General features: G+C 39.9%; 1 protein-coding gene across 1 annotated transcript in view; it reads right to left on the bottom strand.

Annotated features, from left to right (window-relative positions):
• Positions 1–13066: 13066 nt before the first annotated feature.
• LOC121258712 (protein GLE1-like) overlaps positions 13067–25202 on the bottom strand; it is a 31440-nt gene continuing 19304 nt past the window's right edge. The window contains 3 exon segments of the mRNA XM_041160255.1: positions 13067–13433; positions 13503–13616; positions 13721–13852. Of these exon segments, the coding sequence (XP_041016189.1) occupies positions 13158–13433; positions 13503–13616; positions 13721–13852 (522 nt within the window). The 3' untranslated portion in view covers positions 13067–13157.

Genomic DNA, 25202 nt, shown 5'->3' with positions numbered 1-25202 from the left:
GAGAGCAGTGCGGTTGAGGGACTCTCCCACTAGGCTCTTCTCGCCGAAGGTGACGTGGTCTAAAAACTCTCCCACTAACCTAAAACAATGTAAAACAGTCGATGGATCTCTCGTTACACCTTCTCGCCAAGAAAGCAGCGCGCTTAAGGGACTCTCCCGCCTGGCTCTTCTCGCCAAATGTGACGTGGTCAAGGAACTCTCCCATTAACCTAAAACTTAAAGGTAAAATGGTTGTGAGATCTCTTGTTACACCTTATTGCCAAGAGTGCAGCACGGTCGAGGGACTCTCTCGCTAGGCTCTACTCGGTAAGGTGACGTGGTCAAGGAACTCTCCCATTAACCCGAAATCTAAGACTAAAGTGGTTGAAGGTTTCCCTGCTCGCCAAGGCGATGTGGTTGTGAAATTCTCCTTGACCCACCTTTGGAGTCTTCTTGGAAACCTAATCAGAGGAAAGAAGCAAATAGAGACAAATAAATCACCGTGTACCTCAACATGAAAACATGACCATCGCATAACTGTGAGGCATGAATAGACTACTAGCAAGAAGAAGGAAAGAAGAGAAGTAACATTATATCAACCAAACGTATCACAAAAAAAGAAAATTGTTCCCTCATGGGCTACAAAATGTTATAAAGACTAAATTGTTCCCTCACAGGTTTCAAAATACCAAAAGCATATAAATACCAAAAGCATATAAACATAATTCTCATGATGGGCGAGGAGGAGAAAAAGCATCCGGCATCTCAGCCCAACCAAATGAGTCACAAACATGGAAAGCAACCTCGCTGGCACGAATGGATTTCAAATCCAAGGTATGCAGGTTTGTCTTTGGTTTGTGGAGTAGTAGCTCACAAAGCTACTTTAAACCGAGCTTGAAACCTATACCTCAAGCTTGCGACCAGACCTTGGGAGCCGCCGCCAGTTGAGGAAGAACCCGAGTAAGGTCGCGCTAGGAGTTCTCCATAGCAACGTTCATCTCTGTCACTTTCTTCTTTGAAAGGGCCAATTTCTTCTTGGCAGACTCAACAACCTCATTAAGTTGAAGGTACTGACGGTCACTATCTTTAAAATGGTTCTTCACCTCGGTCGGTTTCTTTTCAGCCTCAACTTTTTCCCCTTCCGCTATGCTCAGCTTCATGCTTAACTCTCGTCGCCCATCTTCAAGAGAAACCAAGTGAGAGGCATAATCAGACTTGGTTTTAGTTCACTCCTCAAGCTTTGACTTCCCCTGATCAAGATGAGTGGCCAAGTGGTCTCTCTCTTTTAAGGCAATTTCCGCCCGAGTAGCCAGGTCATCTCTTTCTTTGATGAAGGCTTCCATCTGGGCAGCCAAATCTTCCCGCTCTTTCACAGCCACTTCTATCTAGCTAAGGCAAGCAGCCAAGTCATCTTGCTCCTACTCAACCGCCTTTGCCTAGTTTAGGAGAACAGCAAGATCATCTCACTCCCTTCCAATCACCGCCACTTCTTGATTGTAATGATCGGTGTTCACCACAGAACTTGCCAAATCTTCCCGAAGCGAATCAACTTGGGTGTGGAGATTAGCCAAATCTCCATTAGGCATGCGGGAACGAGCTTCAAGATGAGACAACTCGCTGGTCATTTGATCTTTCTCGGCACATGACACTGTAAGCCTGACCAATAAAAGAGCGCATGGATTGATTTTCTCCTTTTAGTTGTAACCGATCCTCCACCAAGTCAGCAGCAAGGCGATCAACTCCTTAACAAAAAAATTAAAAAAAAAAGATTTAGAATAATAACCATACACAGAAAAGGGAAGAATAAGCACAAAGAGATTACCGGTGAAAACAATTTTCTGAGATGTTGAACAGAGGCGTTGAAAGCCTCTTCGCAGCGAGCAATTGGGGATGGCAAGGAGCTTGATGGGCTAGAGCTAGAATTACCCTTGGATTAGGAATTCGGAAAGAGACATTAGCAAAAACCCCTCAAATAGAAGCCCCTTCAATCAGTCTGGGAGAAACAAAAGAATGAATGTTGGTAGGTACGCCAGCATGCAGACTCGAACACACTTCAGCATTAGCATCCTGGGAAGGAGACACCCGATTAATTAGAAGATCCTCCTCAAGAAAAATGAAGGATGGTTCGTCATCGCCTGTAGTAGAAATACTAAATGGCGGAGAAGAAATCGAAACCCTGCTCCCACTGGCAAGAGAGAACGTTGGAAAAATTCAGGGCAAATCAAGAGTAACTCCACCAGAAATTATGGAAGCAAGAGGCGAACCAGATACTGCTGATGTTTCCTCAACATGTTCAACTGGAGGAGACCCCACGGGAACATCAAAGGATTGAAAAGTTGCAGGTGTGAATGAAGGCATTGTAAGCAAGTCAAGATTCAAAAGGACAACCTCATCATGCTCCCCCAAGTGGATGTCGCCACCTTCCTGATGCAAAATACTAGTCAATGCAACTGAGGACTAAGCAACCTTTCCACCATTACCCTCGATGACGATCACAGCTTCTGCGGCAATCATAGCTTCAAGATCTTCATCGGCCAAAGCCATCACATCATCAAGAGAAAACATTGGTGGAGCCACAAAGGCGGTCGGTTTGTTTAGTTGCTCCTAAGGAGCAACTAACTTAATCTTATCACTCACTCGAGGAGGAGGCGAGAAATTGCGTCTCAACGAAATAGACTCATCCAAACTAGGCGAAATTCGAGTTTGGTTGCTTTTTCTCTTCTTGTTCCCACCAATACCAGGTCGGGACTTCCTCTTCAAATCACCCGTCGGTGAGGAGGCACCCAAAAACTCACGACCCAGTATGTGAGCCCAACTAGGCACCATTAGAAACCTTTCAATATTACTAGGGGTTAAAATAACTTCTAAAAATCATGACTTGGGATTATTCTAAACCCAAGCCTTTACCAACTGCACATGAACCTCCTCACGAAGGGAAAGAAGGACCTCGAAATCATCCTCATCTGGAATGGGGGACCAACAAGCCTTAAGGGGAAACTCCCAACTAGAAACTTCATCTTCTGGAAATTCCCAACCCTTGCCAAAAATGAAGAAAAACTTATTTTCCCAATCTTTAGCATGAGAATATCTGCGTTCTAATTCAACCAATTTACTACGGGACCTAAAACTGCAAATGTTCCCCTCCAAACGCCTGAACCCATGAAGCGACAAGAATTCACGAGCTGTTAAGTTAGAATACTCATCGCCCATGGGTTCCAGTACTCTTCGCCACAAAACGCAGCAGGCCATTAAGATTCTCCATGCTTAGGCACCAGTTGGGCTGGAGCAAGCCCTAGGACATCCAACACATCACAGACTAGCCACACAAAAGGCAATTGAAGCCCCATACTGAACATCGTAAGATAAAGGACAATGAAAATAGCCATACCTCTTGCATCATCAACCCTTTGGTTTGGGGTGGGAATCCTTAGATGAACAGAATCAAGAATGTTGAAGTTGTTTTGGGCATTCTCAAGTTCGCGAGAAGAAACATTTGAGGACCATCGATGGCCCACGAATATGGATGCCGGAGTATGCCTCTCATGCCTCCCCTCTCCACTAGGGTTTGCAGAAGCAACAACGACACAAGTGGAGGAATCGCGGGGTGGTGAAGGACCACACATAGAGGTCGTGGCTTTGCCCTTGGAAAAAGGCACCATGGAAAGGAAGTGAGAGTTCACAAGAGAGGATGAGACTATCTAGAAGGAAGGCAATAACCCAAGAATGGCAAGAAATTTGAAAAGGAAAAATACTCAAGAGAGAAAAAGAAAGAATGGGACTAGGAGCCTTAAAAAGGATTGACAGTTGAGGTACAAAAAGGCCCAAATGTGAAACGACGCACTGATAAGTAATAATCGATCAATGAAATGATGCCCTGATAGTCAGATGCGGGAAGATGAAAAATGGCATGGTTTTAAGTCCCATCATGCCACACGTGATGAGACTTCGAGGGGTAACTAGAGAGGATATTATAACCGGTTAATCCCAGATGAGCCTGGGCCATTAGTCAAGCCCGTAGCCTACCTCACTACTTGAAGCCCAGCTCGGTATTAGGAGGGTCCAGCCCAACGCCAATACTGATTGGATAACATCTGAAAGTGGCATGGGATCAAAACAGTTATTGTTTAAATTTAATATGAGATGAACCCCTCATCTCCAGGTTTGATTTTCAAATAACAAATGTGTCCGTTATCACTTAATAACAAAACATTTCAAAGGCTCTATATAAAATAAGAATCCAGGTATGTAAAAGGCATCTCATTCACAGGTACTAAAGAGTTTTTATTCGATCACTAACTTAGGCATCAGAGGCATTCCCTCGAACCCCCAAGCCATCTCACTCTTTGGTTGCAGGTGATCATGAGTCGGTGGCGGTTAAACACGTCTATAACAATTTTGATGCATGCAGCTGCAAACGTCTGACCAACTTGATGTTCTTTTGAACAAGTTTAGTGCAATTTATGAGGATTTATGGGGACAAAAATTGAGCGGTGACTGGAAGAGAAAAACATAAAAGGGAAAAGAAAGGGCGAAGATTTCACCTACGTGCTATTATGCATAAGGCACCTTCTATAGACACTTGTATTTTATAATTATTATCAAAGGTTTAATGGGCTAAAAAATATTTGCTTGCTTTTCAATTTGATTTCGATGAGCTTGGGTTTCTAATAAGATAAATATTCTAACCACAAATAGATTATATAAAAATAATACCACAAACTAATGTGGTTTGATGTGATTCATCATATTGTAAAGTTATTTTTATTGTAAAATAGATCTAATAGATCAGATGAAGCCAAGTCAATTTGTAGAATTATTTTGTGTATCCTTTGTGGATGTAGCAATACTCTTCTAATAAGGGGCCACTTTAACTTTGGTTTTCACAATCCTTATATTTTTGTTTGAAGTGACTGCCGAGCAATCTTTTAATTACATTTTAACTAAGAAGAATATAAAGAAATTTGTCTTGGTCATATAGTGCCATGACCTAATTCTTTGGTCAAAAGTACACTGTTTTGACCAACAGTGTCATCTTCAACCTCCATATATTATCATCCAAAGTCAGAATTTTGGATTCTTCACCCTCCTTTAGCAACTTTGATAGTTGTAATGAATCACCAACTTCCTCAAACCCTAGCGGTAGTCTTATTTTTCAGTGACTAACCAAAAAGTATTCTTTCAAATTTTCCTCTATTTCGGTCATTGCATGTGTTATGATCATGAGGGTTAAAACTTTAACCAAATTATTATCCAATAGTCCTAGAGCTTTTGGATCAATATGTTCAAGTCACAGAGGGGCGACCTATAGGTTGCATTAAAATGCCTTGGTATTATGTATGAGTATAATGTTAAGTCATTAAATACTAATAGATGAGTGAAGCTGCCAAAAGGGAAAGGGCTACCACCGGGTGAGTGTTGATAGAGTGGGCTGCCATGGCTATTGGATTCGGAAGTGTGGTGGAATATTATGATCCTGAGGGTTAAAGGTTTAACCAAATTAGTATCCAACAGTTCTAGATCTTTTGGATCGATTGTTGGGTCTTTAACAACATGTCATTCTCTAGGGGTGAAGATTCTCTAGTCTAGTACCTTTCTTCAAAGTAGAACTGGGCCTCAAGGTTTTGCAATTCCCAATGTATTCAAGTATGTCTACAATTATTTGAAACAACTTTTGTGTAGGGTCCAAGAGTCTCCTAAAATGGTTGTAATATGTGTGGTCGCCAAACTAAGCACTTGTCTAGTCTTTTCTATACAAAAAAAAAAAAAAAAAAAAAAAAAAGAAAAAAAAATTCCTCTATTGGCATGACCAAGCTCTTGATCAAACTATAAGAAAAAGATAATCGGCGATATGATGTCAAAAACTAAAGGATGAAAACTCCCTAATGTAATGCAATAGGGTGGTAGCCATATGAGGTATTTATGTGAGTCCTCGAAATGGGATTGTTGTCGTAGCTCTAACAATGGCTCCCAATAATCTGCAATTAGAAATTAAAGGGGTTTCGTGGGTGATCTTTTATGCCTAAGTTAGTATGTATTTCTAGAGAATATTTCGAGTGTATAGAATTTAGAAGTTACCTCAAGTCTATCATTTGACCTTTATTTATATGTGATGGTATTGGAGTAAGGGGGGTTCCTCTTATCCTTGCTGGAATGCAGTTTGCTAGAGCTTTGAATCCGCCATTACGTCGTAGAAGATTAATGCCCTAGGTGAGTATCGTGGCCGGAGATCACACTAAGCGGGATCTTGCCTATTATGTTATCAATTAATAATTAATGCTACTAAAAATTGAATTCCGTATTGGCACGTTGTGGACGGGAACCCCTTCCTCGTGGGTAGCAGGCTTTGGGCCTTTCTTGGTCATGGTCTCAGCCCACTCTATATGAGGGTCCATTCTGATCTCCAAGGATGATGCCGGAAAGAATTTTTATCAAAACATTAACACAATGTTATTGTGTAATAAACTCGTGCATCCCCAAAATGCTCTAGAGGGTTCCTCTTCCCCCACCCCTTTATGGTACAGTTTAAACCTTCTCGCTCAAGTAGCCTTCAGCAGCTTGCAACGTCTTTATAGTGGATATGATCACCCTTATGGTGGATATTTTGCGGTAGTCAAGAAGAGATATGATGCACCAACCAGTACAAGAAATGGCGCAGCTCCCTCATCAAGTTCTCTTTATGATAATCAGGTATCTTGATTGTTCTCCAACAATAGATGCATTGTTCTTATTTGATTCCTTTCTATCATATTTGCAATGGAATCAGTTTTCATCATCACCAACAACACCTTGATCATTAATTAATCTATTTGTAAAGAACTTGTATAGGTTTGCCCCATTTTTCTTACACATCCAAAGGACACTGCCTTCGGTTGTGGGTATCAAGAATACTACTCTGTATTTCTTTGCCCCATTTGTCGGCGTGCAACTAAGACTAGCATAACTCTGAGATTGGTGGCAACAAGGATTAGTTGTCGAAGACAATCTTTATCACCCTCATACATTTTTTGTTTTCCACTTCTAGATATTAAAAATTGAAAGTGGTTTAGATAAGCTATTCTAGAGGCTGGGAAGTATTTGAATGTGCAGGGGTGGTAGTGTTGGGGAAATCAACACAGCGGAAGGGATAAAAGAGGTAATAAAAGAGTACACTCTACGCACTCAGTGACACCAAGAATTTAACATGGTTCGGCAACTGCCTACATCCACAGAAAAGAGCTTCACTATTAAATAGTGGTACACAAGAAAATATTACAGAGGAGGAGGATCACACTCCAATCAACTCAACTTTCTTCTTTTCTCTCAGAGCTCTCCAGGCTCTCTCTCTTTTCTCTTCTTGGGTGTGTATTGAAGCTCTCGTATGGAGCTTCAATTTATAGGCGAGGATTGTGTATGAATGCATTTAATTTTGCATTCATTTGCTGGGCGTTGGGGCGTTGAGTGTTGGGAGATGACTGGCAGGGACTTCAACAATTCTCCCCCTCCATGCCCACTTACCTAGATGCTATCCATCCCAGCTATGTCTCTACATAGCTCAAGCTTCTCACTTGTAACCACCTTCGTCAGCATGTCCGCTGGATTCTCTTTCGTATGGATCTTCACAAGCTTCAATAGCTATTGTTCCATCGCTTTGCATATCCAATGATAGCGGATATCAATATGCTTGGTGCGGGAGTGGTACATTAAATTCTTGCTCAAATCTAGAGCACTTTGACTATCACAATGTACCATGTAGTCTTCTTGACTAACCCCTAGTTCTTGGAGAAAACGCTTCATCCACAACATTTCTTTCCCAGCTTCTACTGCGGCAATGTACTCTGCCTCAGTTGTAGATAAAGCAACACACTTCTACAATTTGGACTGCCAAGAGACAGCTCCTCCTGCAAAAGTGAAGAGAAATCCCGAAGTAGATTTCCTGCTATCCAGATCTCCTGCCATATCTGAATCTGTATAGCCTTCCAAAATTGGTTTAGCTCCCCCAAAATACAAGCACATCTTCGATGTACCTTTTAAGTACCTGAGAATCCACTTGACTGCTTCCCAATGATCCTTTCCTAGATTTGAAAGGAATCTGCTCACCATGCCTACAGCATGAGCAATATCTGGTCTGGTACAAACCATTGCATACATTAGGCTTCCTACTGCTGAAAAGTAGGGGATTACTTCCATTTCTTCAATCTCTTTCTTTGAAGAAGGACACGAGCTTTTGCTCAACTTGAAGTGGTTAGCAAGTGGAGTATTGACTGGCTTAGCATCTCCCATGTTGAAACGTCTGAAGACCCGTTCAACATATTTTTGTTGTGATAGCCACACCCTTTTGACATTCCTATCACGAACAATCTTCATGCCCAAAAGTTGCTGTGCTGGGCCTAAGTCCTTTATGTCAAAGGACTTGGATAGTTCCTTCTTTAGTTTGTTAATCTTGGACCTATCCTCACCAACGATTAACATATCATCAACATAAAGAATGAGTATGACAAACTTGTCATCCTGGAACCTTCGAACATAGACACACTGATCTGCAACAAGTCTCTTGTAACCATGACTCATCATGAATGAGTCGAACTTCTTGTACCATTGCCTCGGCACTTGCTTGAGGCCATAGAGACTCTTCTTTAGCTTGCAGACTATGTGATCTTTCCCTGGAGCTTCAAACCCTTCTAGTTGCTCCATATAGATTTCCTCCTCCAAATCTCCATGGAGAAAGGCTGTCTTCACATCCACCTGTTCGAGTTCCAAATTCAAGCTGGCTACCAATCCGAGTATGACTCGGATTGACATCATTTTCACCACCAGGAAAATTATCTTGTCAAAGTCGATTCCCTTCTTCTGTTGGAATCCTTTGACAACTAATCTGGCCTTGTGCTTTATCAGCTTTCCTTGGCCATCTTTCTTCAGCTTGAACACCCATTTGCTCTTTAGGGCTTTCTTTCCTTTAGGAAGTTTTACCAACTCATAGGTCTGATTTTTCTGCAAAGAACTCATCTCTTCTTGCATTGCCTGCACCCATAGGCTTCTATCAGCATGAGTTTGAACTTCCTGGAAGCTCTCCGGCTCCCCCTCATCAGTAAGCAGAATATAGTCTGATTCTGGATATCTCATTGACGGAATCAGTAGGCGGCCTCTTGCCGATCTTCTTGGTTGAGTTTCATCAACTAAAGGAGGTTCATCACCATCTAACCCTTGTGGTGGTACACCAGCTGCTGGTGGAGAGGGTTCTTGCTCCCCCTGCTCAACACCCTGAGCTTCTTCGTCTGCTTCTGGATCTCGATCCTGCATATCCTCATTATCTGTGGTGAACTGTAGTGGTGCAGGATGTGTATAGGAACTAAGCTCTACTGACATCGAGGAAGCTTCAGTTCCTATATGCTGGTTTTCATGGAACACAACATCCCTACTTCTGACAATTCTCTTTGTCACTGGATCCCATAATTTGTATCCGAATTCTTCATCTCCATATCCAACAAAGATACATGGAGTTGACTTGACATCGAGCTTCTGTCTCAGCTCCTCGGATACGTGTGCAAAGGCTTTGCACCCAAACACTCTCAGGTGAGAGTAAGAGACATCTTTTCCAAACCAAACCTTCTCAAGAACTTCAAATTCCAGTGGTGCGGAAGGTGATCTGTTGATCAGGTAACAGGCAACACGAACAGCTTCACCCCAGAATGGCTTTGGTAACTTAGCCATACTGAGCATGCATCTTGCTCTTTCAATGATAGTCCGATTCTTTCTTTCGGCTACACCATTGTGCTGAGGGGTATATGGGACCGTCTTCTCATGTCGAATACCGCGATCAGCGCAGTATGCAGCGAACCTTTTGGAAACATATTCTCCTCCATTGTCCGTTCGCAGGCACTTCAACTTCTTTCCCGTCTCTCTTTCCACTAGGGTGTGGAAATTCTTGAAGTGCTCGAAGACCTGATCCTTTGACTTCAAAATATATACCCAGACCTTTCGTGAAGCATCATCAATGAATGTCACGAAATATCTGTTACCTCCAAATGACTTTACTTCCATGGGACCACATACATCAGAGTGTACCAGACTCAACAACTCTAATCTTCTCTTCATAGAGGAATTGAACGAGACTCTGCGTTGTTTGCCAAACAAACAGTACTCACAAGGGTTTAACGCTATTCCTTTGGCAACCTTGATGAGTGCCTTTTTCGCAAGCATATCCAACCCTTTCTCACCCATGTGTCCGAGTATCTTGTGCCACAGATTCGGTGATGCCTCGTCTTTAGCTGCATTAAGGCTATCAGTATCACTCTTCACATGGGTCTTGTATAACGTACCGCAAATATATCCTCAGGCGACAACCATGGCACCTTGTGACAGCTTCCAAGTGCCATTGCTGATGTAGCTGTCATAGCCCTGTCGATCAAGGACTATTCCCGAAATCAGGTTGAGCCGAAGGTCAGGAATGTGTCGAACATTTTTCAACACCATGGTACAACCAACGTTGGTTTTTATCTGCACTTTGCCAACTCCCACGATCTTCGAGGAACTGGCATTCCCCATCCTTACCGTACCAAAGTCTCCTGCTTTGTACGTAGTGAAAAATTCACTATGGGAAGTGGCATGGTATGATGCTGCTGTGTCTACCACCCACTCAACATCATGGCTTGCAACGTGCAGACACGTCTCATCACTGGTGGAGAGTATTGCCACATCTCCCGAAAGAGTGACAAGGGTTTCACCATCTTCTTTCTTCAGCTTACGGATTTGACCTTGCTCCCTTAAAAACTTGCGGCAGTTTTTCCTTATGTGGCCTTCTTTGCCACAATGGTAATATTTCATGTTACCCGTCTGCTGGTTCCTGCTACTGCTGGACCTTCCACGTGGTTGAGACTTCCCTCTGTTTCTGCCTCCACTTCTCCCTCTATCATCACCTCGAGGCCTTTCTCTACTCTCGGTGACAAGGACATGAGTTTGATTCATGCTTGTCTCTTTTCGTCTGACCTCCTCATTAAACAGGGCATCCTTAACCATCGTCATGGTAAATTTACCATCTGGAGTAGAGTTACTGAGGGAGACCACCAGCGTCTCCCAACTATCTGGTAACGAACTGAGAAGTAACAGGGCTTGTTCTTCATCGCCAAGATTCAAGTTGACGGATCCGAGCTGGTTAACTAGGTTTTGAAACTCGCTAGTGTGCTCAGCAACAGAGGTGTCGCTCTTCAACTTCAAGTTAACAAGCCGTCTCATCAAGAGGGCCTTGTTTCGAGCAGTCTTAGCTTGATACATATCCTCCAACTTTTTTCAGAGGCTATATGCATCTGTCTCCTGGGCCACGTGGTGAAAAACATTATGGTCAATCCATTGTCTGATCTGACTGATAGTCTTCTTGTGCATCTTTCTCCACACTTGATCCATAACTTCATCTGGCTTCTTTCCTTAATCTTCCAAAGGGTCAGACAGATCTTTACAGTTCTATAGATCCTCCATCCGAGGCCTCCAAATACTGTAGTTTGAGGCAATCAGCTTTATCATGGCGCCTAATGCTGAATCCTCCATGGATTTAGACTGATTCTAAATACAAAATGCAAGTACATGATCTTTGAAGTGGAATATCACAAAACGGACAGCACCATTGTGACCGGAACGCTTGATTTTATTGGAAACGAGTCTTGTTTTGTCAAAATCAGACTCAGATAGCACAAGGAATGAGCAAAAGAACCAAAACAGGAACACTATCACGCGTGCAGCACGTGGCGCGACTAACAGCGCGTAGGCGCGTGTTCTTCACTCGCCAGAACCTCACTGGTGCGCGTGGAATGCGTGGGCGCGTGTAACTCAAGCGCGTTCTGGAGTCAATTGAGACGTCAGGCGCGTGAACTTCACGCGCAAGGGCCTCTCTGCAGCGCGTGCGGCACGTGCTGAGGGTGGGGGTAACGCGCTCGTGCCTCTCCTGGGCGCGTGTGGCGCGTGTCGAGAGTGGGTATCACTCTCCGATCTTCAGACGGCGCGTGGGAGAGCGTGCGTCGTTCTTCCGGCCTCTGGTCTTCACCGCTTTTCTTGTCTGGATGAGACGAACACAGTGGTATGCTCAAATATGAAAACTGAGCTACACACTAAAAACGAGTTTTCTGAAAAAAAAAACTCTTCCCAACAATCGCTCTGATACCACTTGTTGGGGAAATCAACACAGCGGAAGGGATAAAAGCGGTAACAAAAGAGTACACTCTACGCACTCAGTGACACCAAGAATTTAACGTGGTTCGGCAACTGCCTACATCTACAGAAAAGAGCTTCACTATTAAATAGTGGTACACAAGAAAATATTACAGAGGAGGAGGATCACACTCCACTCAACTCAACTCTCTTCTTTTCTCTCAGAGCTCTCCAAGCTCTCTCTCTTTTCTCTTCTTGGGTGTGTATTGAAGCTCTCGTATGGAGCTTCAATTTATAGGCGAGGATTGTGTATGAATGCATTTAATTTTGCATTCATTTGCTGGGCGTTGGGGCGTTGAGTGTTGGGAGATGAGAAGCAAGCAGTCATTGTTGACTGCTTGCTTGGGGCAGGGACTTCAACAGGTAGGACTGTATCTTGGTGGGCGCATTCCTCTTTGAAGTTGATGATATATAGTTGGTCTAGTCATTTTTTTCATTCATCTTTTGAGTTGTATGCCAAACTAGAAACCAATGGGCTAGCAGGACCGTGCCATGATTTTATTTAATTTTGATGTGCATGAACTTAAGTTTGGGATTATGGATATTGCTACTTAACAACAAACATTTCTGGCTTTGAGATTGATAATTCCATGTAGCTTTCGGATTTGAGTTATGCTTCTTACAAGTTGTGCTTAAACACATCGCATAATGCAGAACTCATTATAATTATAACAAAAATCAAAACACAAATGTTTGGCTGAAAGGTATAAAATTCCTTAAAATGATAGTATCATCTCTAAAGCTTAGGGAAATGCCGTGTGTAGAGCCCCAAACATGCAGCATGATCCCAATCAGATATTGCATAAGATTTGGACATAGTCTTCTAAGAAAAACACCCTGATGAAAAAGGGGAAATAAGGCATGAGGAAGAGTCATTTTACTATAACAAAGGGTACTCAGCATACTGAATCTGATTTAAATCGTTGGAGACAGAATACACAAATTGCAGTACAAAAAAAAAAAAAAAAAAAAAAACAGTGAGATGAAGTCTTGGTAATATTTAATCAGTAGAAATATTTATTTGGTTGCTGGCGAGAATAGGAGTTGTAGTAATCTGGCTCCGGCACCACAACACTTGATAGCAATGAACCCTGCAGCGCCTTTCCCTCTTGCTCCTCGAGGAACTTCTTATCTTCCATGTAAGCTTGAATCTCAACAATGGTCGCTCTTAACCCCCACTCCTCACGAACTTTCAATGCTTCCAGAAAATTGTTAGAGATGATGCTCAGCACCTTCATGAACTGAGATTTGTATTTTCTGAAGAGAGCAAACCCTGCCATCTGTAAGAACAATAAGATTTTGGAAATGAAGTTTATGCAAAAGAGCATAATGTTTGTATATTAACATACTTGCAGGAATGCATTCAGTGCAACGGCAGTATATCTATTGGCAGGCATAGTGTTTAAGAACCGTGCAATCCATGCCCAACCTTCTTTCAGGCCATGCATGTTCTGGACATCCTCCTCCACTTCTGTCTGCCATAAAATGATTCTTGGTAAAAGCTGCTTTTCGTGAATTTAAGTTTCCATCACCTCAAAAGTCAAAACACAAAAGCATAGTTACAAACCTGAATGAGGGCCCCATACAGTTTCATGTAGGACTCTAACCATCTCAAATAGTCCTCAATGCTCTCAATCTTTCCTTCTGTTTCTCGGTATCCGATGGCCTTGTAATAAGCTTCTTTGGATTCAAATGCCGACTGAAGTTGAGAAAAATAATCTAAATCCATAATACGGTAGCAGCAGAATCCATAATAATAATAGCAGTAACAAGTGGTAGGGCCAAGAAATTTAAACTTTCCCCTTTGTTATTTTATTGGATTGGTTAATCATTTGAACGAATATCCGTATAATTAAGTGATATTTCAAGCTCTCATAAGTTAGCCATAACTTGACTATTAAATAATTAAATAATAATCCACCATTGTTATTTGTCTCAAAACCTACAATATGTCACCCAACTGAAAATCTTCAATTGAAAGAAAGGGTACAAGATAAAGAACAGGAAAGAAACAAATGAATTAGATAGTTACGTAAGAGTTTTATTTAAACTTTATATCTCACACACTCATCTTAATAGAGTTTGAAATAGCTTAAAATTTATCCGTTAATAAATGAATTATAATGGGATAATTAAAACTCTTAAGAGATAAGATTAACTCTATATCTCTAATCACAGTGAAACACGAAGTCTTAGATTTCTTAATGGTCAGAAGTCTATAAATAGATTAAGGGATTACAGGATTCTCATCTACAATATTAGAGTGCCTCTAGCCATCGGGAGACACTTGTGAGGCTAAGTTGCTAGGGTGATCCTTCTCTCATAGTCAGATCAAATTTTTCATCAAACAGATAGAGAAAGGTACGTATTTAATTATCATTATTTTATTATTATGGTTCATAAAAAATCAAAAATCCAATTATTAATATTCATGTTATAATATTTAACAAGTTACCCTCATGCTCATATTAACTATACAAAATTCCACAATAACAATCAATGCTCAATACAGGTAATGTGATCTATATTTGGTTCCTCTATTGTTACCCCATGCTTTTTAGGGGATGCTTGCGAATAAAAAGATATGAAAAATTTGTAAATAGTAATAAAATAGTTTAAATTAAAATTTTAAATGAGTGAGATAAAGTTGAATAAAAATATTATAAATTGAAAATATTATTATAATATAATTTTTTAATATAATTTTTATTTTGAGATTTAAAAAAGTTGAATTATTTTTTATATTTTATTTAAAAGTTTAAAAAAATTATAATGATTGTGTAACGATTATATGAAAAAATTAAAGATTTAAAGTTAAAAAATATTTATATTTAAGTGACATCTAAAAAGAAAATCATACAAAAAATTTAAATGAGAAGGAATGTGTTTTCCAAACAACTCCTAACCTATCTAGATTTGATAAGTCAGTCAAGCCTCATCCCGTCTATTTAAAGCAATAACATTCATATCATATCATACTCTTATTTCGTTTGGTTATTAAACTCAGTTTAATTCATTTTAATTCATCATTACAATTATTTTAAATTTTAATATAAAATATAATAAATAATTCAAATATTTTAAATTTTAAAATAATAATAATATTAAAAAATAATATTTTAATAATATTTTATTATTTCAATTCAATTTAAATCAATTCAATTTAACATCTAAACATAACTTTAATCGATTAACCATATGTAAAGTTCTCAAAAGTACTGACAAATGCATCAATGCCACCCTACCCCACCTTACTATCACCACGCAAACAACAATCGTTGATGTGACACGTTTTTTCTATACATCCTAATAGTGGTAGTCACGTACTGGTTTTACAACATCGGAATATATATTTTATTTTTGTAAGAAACTTTATTGAATAGGATGAAACTACGTAAAATTGACGTGCACAGAAATAATATGAAATAAGATACTCAATTATATTCTAGAAAGTTAGAAAATAGACAAAATTTCGTGAACATTCTCATCATTTTGTACAATAGTAGAAAATTATTGTAAAAGAGAGAATATAAATAAAATTCAAATTTCCTCCACTACATGCTCCTTATTGTTAAAACACCTATCATTCATTTCGTCCATAACCACAACATTAAGCACAAATATATCATCCGTCAGACTGCTACCAGTTGAAAGTTATTATGATGCATATTCCAACATGCTAATAGATTCATCACACTTTTAAGCATAACTCAACTTAGCCCAACTCTACTAAGAATAACAGCCCATAACTTCCTAATCACGTCACAATGTAAAAACAGATGATCAATCGACTCTCCATTCTTCTTACACATGAAGCATCACACCAAAACAACCATACCACGTTTCCTAAGATTATCAACTTTCAAAATCTTCTCAAGCGCAGCTGTCCATGTAAAAAAGACAACTTTGGATGGCACAAAAACCCTCCAAATATTCTTCCACAGAAAAAGGTTAGATTGTTGGACTGTCAAAACCTTGTAAAACGATTTAATAGTAAACTTCTTGCTCCCCGTATGTTTCCACAGCATTCGATCACTCTTATTACCTCCTGTCTTCACTAAATACAAGTAGCTGAAAAAACCTGCAAGCTCATTAAGTTCTCAATCCTGAGCATTGCTAGTGAAGGTAACATTCCAAAGTGCAGTCCCATTTGCATGAGACAACACCTCTGAAACTGCAACCTGCTGGTTTCCATCCAAGTTGAAGACGATCGAAAAAACATTGTTAAAAGGTCTCTCGCCATACAATTCATCAAACCAAAAACAGGTTCTTGCTCTATCGCCCACCTCAAACTTGAGATATTTTTTAAAAATGTTCCACCCATTTCTAATAAATTTCCATAGGCTAACACCATACGGCCCCCTACCCTCCTTAGAGCACCATCCCCTCCCACTCACTTACATACTGCCAATCAATAACCTCTCTTCACAACGAATTTCCTTCCATTTGATACCTCTATGACCACTTTCCTAATAATGTCTTATTAAAAATACTCAAATTTCACACCCCAAACCACCATTCACAAGCGAACAGCTCATCATTTGCCAACTTAAAAGATGAAATTTGTTCTCCTCGTCCATGCCTCCCCATAAAAAAGCTCTAAACAATTTTTAAATCCAGTTTGTCACTCCTACCAATAATGGAAATAAAGAAATATAGTAAGTAAGAAAATTGGAGATGGTGCTTTTGATAAGTGTTAATCTCCCTCCTTTTGATAGATATAATTGCTACCAACCCGACAATCTTTTCTCAATCTTCTCTACCACACCGTCCCAAATACTATTTGCTTTGAAAGACGCTCCTAAGGGAAATCCAAGATATTTCATAGGAAGAGAGACAACTTTACAACCTAACAAGCCTGCAAGCAAGTTGATATTCCTCATGTCCCCTACTAGTACCAATTTCAACTTTCCCAAATTCACCTTAAGTCCCGAAATTGCTTCAAAACACAAGAAAACAACCTTTAAAGCTTGAATCTAACCATTATCTGTATCACAAGAAATAAGAATATAGTCCACGAATAATAAGTGAGAAATGGAACTAACACTATTACAATTGTTGCCCACTGAAAATCGGCAATAAAGCCCCCCTTACTATAGCCTCCACCATGCGACTCAATGTCTCCATAATAATGACAAAAAGAAAATGGGATAACGGATCTCCTTATCTCAAACTCCTCAAAGTCAGAAAAAATCCACATGATTTTCCATTGACTAAAAAGTAAAACAAGTAGTCAAAACACAATATTTAATCCATTCACACCACATATCCCCAAAGCCGCATCTTCTGAGCATATAAAAAAAAGAATCCCAACACACATGGTCGTAAGCATTTTCCATGTCCAGCTTACAAAGAACTCCCGAGATGCCTTCTTTATCCGGCTGTCCAAACACTCATTAGAAATCATAACTAAATCCAAGATTTGCCGGCCCCGAACAAAAGTATTTTGAGGTTTAGAAATGAGTTTATCTGTCACCATACTCATATGGTTAGCTAACACGTTTGACAAGATTTTATAGATCCCACCTATCAAACTAATAGGACTAAAGTCTTTAAATTCATAGGCATCGGCTATCTTTAGGATAAAAACAATGAAATTAGCATTTAGTGACTTCTCAAATTCATGAAAAGCATGGAAATCATGGAAAACTTGCATCACTTCTTCCTTCACTATATCCCAATACTCTTGAAAGAAAGCCATAGAAAAACCATTCAGGCCCGAGGTTTTATCTTTGCATATACCTCTCATCACTAGATGCACCTCCTCTTCATCAAACGGTCTCTCCAACCAGCTTGCTACACCCGAATCTAGCTGGTCAAAATTCAAATCATCAAGTTTGGGATGCCATACTGTTGTTTCAACAAAGAGTTCTTCGTAGTACTGCACTATATGATCTTGAATCTCTTCGGGAGAATGAATCACATTTGAGCCAGAGTGGAGAACCTCAATAGCATTATTGGCCCTATGAGAATTAGCCACCTTGTGAAAAGAATTAGTACATTTGTCACTCCTTCAACCAAAGTGCCATGTATTTTTGCCTCCAAAATATTTCTTCCATCAACAAAACCTTCTCAATTTCAGCCACAACCACATTCTTTCTTAACAAAGACACCTCATTATCCTCCCCCTCCTCCAATGCATGCAACTCGTCCCAAAGAAGATTTTTCTGCTCTTTCTTATGTCTAAAAACTTCATCATTCCACTTCTTTAAATCGGTCTTAAGGTCTTTAAGTTTACCCACCACAATAAAGTTAAGGGTACCATCAAAACAATAATTAGCCTACCAAGTCCTTACCTTCTCTACAAATCCTTCAGCATAAAGCCACGTACTCTCAAATTTGAAATAACGCCAACCCCCATGAATACCACCACAATCAAGCAAAATTGGGAAGTGATCAGAACATACGGGTGGCAACCTCTTTTGACATAAAACCGGGAAGTGTGTCTCCTAAGAAGAAGAGATTAGAAATCTATTCAATCTTGACCACCATCTACTGTTGGACCAAGTATAAGCCCCTGCTACCAAAGGGAGGTCCACAAGATTCAAATGAAAAATCAGCTCCGAGAAATCTTCCATAGCCCCTATCGACGTAGATGTCTCTGCCCTCTCACTAGAGAACCGAACAATATTAAAATCTCCATATAAACACCAAGGTAAATCCCATAAGGAATACAAACCCGACAATTTCTCAAACAGAAAACTTCAATCTCTGTCCACATTAGGTCTATACATACCCGCAAAAGCCTACCTCCACCCATCATCAATGTTCTTGAGAGATACAGTCATTGAATAATACCCAATACAATCCTATACCAACTCCACCACTCTCTTATCTCACATCAACAACACACCTCCTGAAGCGCCCAACGAAGCTAGATGACACCACCCTACAAAAGAGCAACCACACAAACTACAAATAATATTTCTATCAATACAACTCAACTTAGGCCTTGTTTGTTTTTATAACTCCTTCCAACTCATTTCATCTAATCATTATAATTTTTTCAAATTTTCACACAATAAAATAAATTTTTCAAATTTTTCAAATCCTAAAATAAAAATAATATTAAAAATATATATTCTAATAATATTTTATTTATTTTTAACATTAATCTCAACTCATTTCATCTCATATGTGAAAACAAGCGAGGCCTTAGTCTTTTGAAAGCACACAATGTCAATTTTCCAACTGCGAAGAATGGATCTAATGCGAAGACATTTGTTAACGTTATTGATCCCCCTTACATTCCGAGAAATTATTTTAGGCTTCATTAGATGACCACCCCCCCCCCCCTTCAACCTATCCTTCCCCACATTTTCCTCGTTATCTTAATTAATAGAACTTTGTAAACGTTTCAACTCGCTATCCCGTTTTACTGCTGATTTCAGGTTCATGGATCTTTCTGCTTCAATTGCAATTAGAAGAGCCTTAAACTACTCTTCAAACCCAACACAAGATATCCCCCACATACTCTTGTACTTCCTCCACTTTTTTTAGTACCCAATCCGACGTTAATCTATAAGCTGGCTTTGGAGAGATAGTACATAACAGGATAGGACTGCCCACCCCTTCCTTGTCACCCTCTACCTTGCTAACCCCAATCTCTGAATAACAATCAATCTGCTCAGCGCCCTTCAATACCTCCTTTGATACTCCTATACCTCCATCAACACCCCCCCCCCTCCCAAACCATTTTCAGCAGCCACATTCCCTCTTCTGGCAAAGTCAGCTCACTTAACAATAGAGAAATTTCTATCATAATGTCTCTTTTATACAAACGATTCAAGATCGTTTCCTGATTAAGATATACCCCCTGCTAGAATCTTTTCCAGCTCCCTTTCCTCTAAATCCTTCTGAAAAAACACCTCATTTTCAGCCTCCCAAGCCTCCAAATTCCCCTCTACCACCTCCGACGTCAGAACCATTACCTGAGTCATGTCAGGGGAGTCGCCAACTGCCAGCGAAGAGGTCTGTGTAGCCACCGATACTGCATCTTGAAGCTGCCCACACGAGGAAATAGACCCAATAAGTGGATTTGTAACCTCCCCTACTGAAACTTCATTCCCCAATGATCTAATCCACTATGTCGTCGTCATGGATGCGCAGGCAACCACCGTCATGTCAAAATCAAGAGAACTAAGGTATACAAAGAGATTATTTTGGAAAACTTGTCTGCTTTGTGCTGCATAATTCTCATTTAGTAGGCCATCAGCCCATGCTTTACAAAGAAAGAAAGGATTACCATACATAGGAAATTCTAATGTAAAATTCCCTAAGAATTAGCATCTATACATGGTAAGAATATTACTTGTACAACTAGTATAAAAAGATAAATATACATGGTAAGAATTAGCATTTATTATATACAATAACATCCCCCTCAAAGTGATGTTGGTAAGTCAACCGGCAACAATTTGCCAACAATAAATTGATGTCGTTGTCGAGTCATTGTTTTGGTGAAGACATCGACTACTTGGAGATCAAAAGAAATGTAAGGAAGACAGGATTGGTTGGAGATCAGAGATACCTTGGAGATCACTCGACTCTCCAAGGTATCTCTAATAGAATGACAATCAACTTCAATGTGCTTAGTGCGTTCATGGAATATGGGATTGGTTGCAATCTAAATAGTACTAGTGTTATTAGCATGAAGAGGGGGTAGAAGTAGTCTGAGGAAACCCAAACTCCTCAAGAAGACCACGTAGCCATACAATTTCAAAACAAGCAGTAGAGGATTTAGAAATACGATCTGATTTCTTACATCTCCAAGAAATTAAGATATCACCTAAAAACATACACCAACCCGTAGTAGCGCGATGTGTATCCGGACATTCAAGCTAATCAGCATCACTATAGGCAACCAATTGAAGAGATAAGCCTCTAGGAAAGAATAACCCACGAGTAGGCGAACCTCGAAGATAACGGATGATGCAGTGAACTGCAGCAAGATGGAAATGCCAAGGAGAAGACATAACCTGACTGACCTGATGAATGGCATAAGAGATATCGAGGCTAGTGGTCAAGTAGATAAGACTCCCAACCAGGGGCCGATAGAGAGTATGATCATTCAGAAGATCCCCTTCATTTTTTCTGTATTTGACATTTACCTCCATAAGAGTATCAACAGAAGAAGTGTCCTCCAAACCAGCTAAGGTAATAAGATCTTGAATATACTTATGCTGGTTCAAGAAAATACCATTAGCCCGATGATGTACTTCTAGTCCTAAAAAGTATGTGAGCTGACCAAGATCTTTCATATGAAAAGTTGCATACAACAGCGGCTGAATCTTAGTAATCAAATCACAGTCAGTGCCAGTAATGATAATATCATCCACATAAACCAAGAGAAGGACTATAGCCAATGCAGACTTGTGGAAGAAGAGAGAAGAATCATACTGACTCTGTGTAAAACTGAAGGTAAGAAGTGTACTGCGAAACTTCTCAAACCAAGCCGGGGGAACCTACTTGAGCCCATACAGAGAACGCTTTAGCTTACAAACATCATGAGAAAAAGTAGTTATACCAGAGGGAAGCTTCATGTAGATCTCTTCTTAGAGATCGCCATGAAGAAATGCGTTCTTCACATCCATCTGATGCAGATGCCACGACTGTGAAGCGGCAACAGCTAAGATGGTTCAAACCGTAGTCATTTTGGCAACATGAGCAAATGTCTCCTCATAATCAACCTCATATTCCTGTTTGTTACTCAGAGCTAGTAATCGAGCTTTGTACTGGTCCAAAGAGTCATCAGAACAAAATTTTACAAAGAAAACTCATTTACTCCCAATAGGCTTGACTGTAGGGGACAAGGAACAATATCCCAAGTGTGATTCTCCTCAAGTGCTTGAAGTTCTATTTTCATTGCATTATACCAACACTCATGTTCCATGACCTGTTTGTAACAAGAGGAAATGGAAATAGAGAATAAGGTAGCCACAAGAGAGACACGGGAGGAGAAACCATACTAATTAGAAGGTCTAGAAGGGCAAGTGGACCGGCGAAAAGTGGTGGAGACAGGATCAGGCGCAGGGTCAAGATCGTGAGGGGGCACAGAGGAAGTAGAACCAAACTCATGTCAACTGTGTCTTTCATACACAAAACTAGATTTGAACATTTTCACAATCATTAAAGAATCAGAGAAGCAAGGCATAAGAAATAAAGATGAAAATGACAACTCAACATGAGATGGAAAGAAATATTAATTTTCAAAGAAAACCACATTCCTAGAAACCCGTATACGACGAGCATGGGAATCATAACAAACATAACACTTTTGAGGTATAGCATAACCAAGAAAAGCACACTTAACAAATTGAGCAGTAAGTTTATGTCGTTCATGAGCAGGGAGATGCACAAAACAAACACTACCAAATGCCCGAAGATCAGAATATGAAGGAAAATAGTCAAACAACTTAAAAAAATAAGAAACGTGATGTAACATAGGAGAGGATAAGCGATTGATCAAATGAACTGAAATAGACAACGCTTCACACCAAAAACGAGGAGGGACAGATGATTCAAGTAAAAGAGTTATTATCACATCAAAAAGATGACAATTTTTCCTCTCAACAATACCATTTTGTTGCGGTGTCGAAAGACAAGAACGCTGAGATATGATTCATTTAGTTTAAAAAAAGTCTTGAAACTCATTAAACATGTATTCTTTGTCAGCATCAAGGTCTTCTCCGCCAAAATCAGAGTACAAGACCTTGATGTTGATAGAGAATTGAGTCTCAAGAAGTGCAAGAAAGCCCTTAAATATTGAAAAAACTTCGGCTTTAGCCCGTAGGAAGTAAACCAAAGTAAAGTGACTAAAGTCATCAATGAAAGTAACAAAGTACTTGTAATGCACAAAAGAAACAACAGGCGCACCAAACATCATTATGAATAATATCAAAATATTGTAAGGCACAAGATGCATGATGAGAAAAAAGTAGAACTTTACTTTTGCCAAGTTTGCATGATGTACAATCAAAAGAAAGATCAAGATAAAAACCTGCTTTATTTTCCAATAAATCAAAATTAAACAAAGTACGAAGTACATCAGAGTTTGGATGACCTAGACGTCTATGCCACATCTTATTTCCAGAACCAACAACATTACGTGCAAAGGAAAGGAAAGCAAAACTGATAATAATGGTGGAAAGAGAACATAGGAAAGAGTCATCCCACTTTAGGCCCCTTCGCGATCATCTTTCCTGACACTTGATTCTGCACAACACAACTAGAATGAGAGAAATGAATATTACAATTATTATCAACCACTAAACCAACATAAATAAGATTTGTAGAGAGGTCAGGAGACACAAAGACATCAGCTAAGAGGAAAGATCACCAACAACACTGATAGGAAGAGAAATGCCATCCGCGGTATTAATTTTTAAATGTTCATCATAATTTCTGACGTTGGAAAGAGGAACAACAGTATTGGTCATATAGTTAGAGGCTCCGGAGTCAAAATATCATGGCTCAGAAAAAACCTTATTATTACTTGATAGCCCAAAAGCAAAAACAAAAATAAAAATGATCATATATTGTACCATTTCAGGAGTGAGTGTGATCGGATTTGCTAAGGCTGTAGAAGCAGTAATAGGAACATCCGACGAGACAGCAGGCAATGCAGTAGAACTAGAGACACCAGCGGAGGCATGATAAGCAATACCCTGCTTCCTTTCAGGTCAAATGGGACAAGCAGAGATTATATGGCCCTGTTTCTTGTAGTAGTTACAGAATTTCTTGGGGCAATCCCGAGTAATATGACCAAAGGCTTTACAACTAAAACGCTGGACAGCACGCATGTCTCTACCCTTATTCCTCCCCTGTGCTGCATAAGCCACAGTAACAGGTGCACTAACATTAGCCTGATGTTCCATGACAGCATGAGTTACTATACGCTGCTCCTCATGAAGAAGTTCACTCAAACAAGCATCTAGAGATGGCACATGATGACAATTCATCGTATTAGAATGTGCAATTTCAAAGTCGGAACGGAACTTCATCAAGAATTGATCTCTCTTGCTTGTTTCATACACTGCTGGAATAGTAGAGAGAGCTGCAGCAGGAACATTAGCATAAACAATGCCTGAATAATCAGCCCACAAATTTTGAAAACCAGAAAAATATTCCTCAATTGAGAGACTTTCCCGTGTTAAATTAGCCATCTCATACTCCAATTGAAAACGCCGAGCCATGTTGTCTTGATTGTAAACCTTGTTTAGATAATTCCACATGTCAGCGGCAATTTTATAAGGCATCAAATTAAGAACAAGGTGAGGCTCAACTGAACTAAGGATCCATGTCATAACCTGAGCATCCTTGATAGTCCATTTAGACAAAGCCTCGACATCTCTGTGGCGGCCCCAATCCCCCTTATATAAATACACAGGGATCGAGACGCCAGGATGGTGACAACACGGTCACACATCCCAACGAAGTGCCAGTGTGTGTACATGCAACAAAGTACAAATAAAATAACGCAGTGGATAGTCAACTAAGTACCAGAATTTATTTACAATCAAACATCAATAAAAATTTAAATAGCAGTTATACAGTCATCCATAAAATAATTTTACAATAGTTTTGAAATAAACAAACGAGTGATCCCAGATCACTCCTCAGGCGGAGCCGTCTCCTCAGGCTCGCCCTCCTCCTCCTCATCTACATCAAAATCTGCGTTACCACAAAATGGTATCGCAGGTAAGTATGACTTCAAATAACAATGTAATATAAAATGTATTAAATGCAACTAACATGCATGCACATGATGAAATATGCATTTTTCCACAAAATATCATTTTTCCCGAAAATGATAATTTTTCAACACACGCCAAAATCCTATTTTGGCCCAAAATATCTGTAAAACATTTTCCCAGAAAATGATTTACCTAAAAACCAACTCGCACTATTTTCCCAGAAAATAATGCATTAATTCCAAATGCACCATGCATTACTTCCATATGCACCATGGCCTCCCCTATGGACCATCCGCACGTCCTGGCTTCGTAACGGTGCTCAGTTCCGCGCCCAGCGCGTACATGGCCAAGCAC

The sequence above is a fragment of the Juglans microcarpa x Juglans regia genome, chromosome 3S (genome assembly GCF_004785595.1).
Source record: "Juglans microcarpa x Juglans regia isolate MS1-56 chromosome 3S, Jm3101_v1.0, whole genome shotgun sequence".
Lineage (NCBI taxonomy): Eukaryota > Viridiplantae > Streptophyta > Magnoliopsida > Fagales > Juglandaceae > Juglans > Juglans microcarpa x Juglans regia.
Note: the sequence above shows the minus strand (reverse complement) of the source record. Positions and strands in the feature narration are given on the sequence as shown.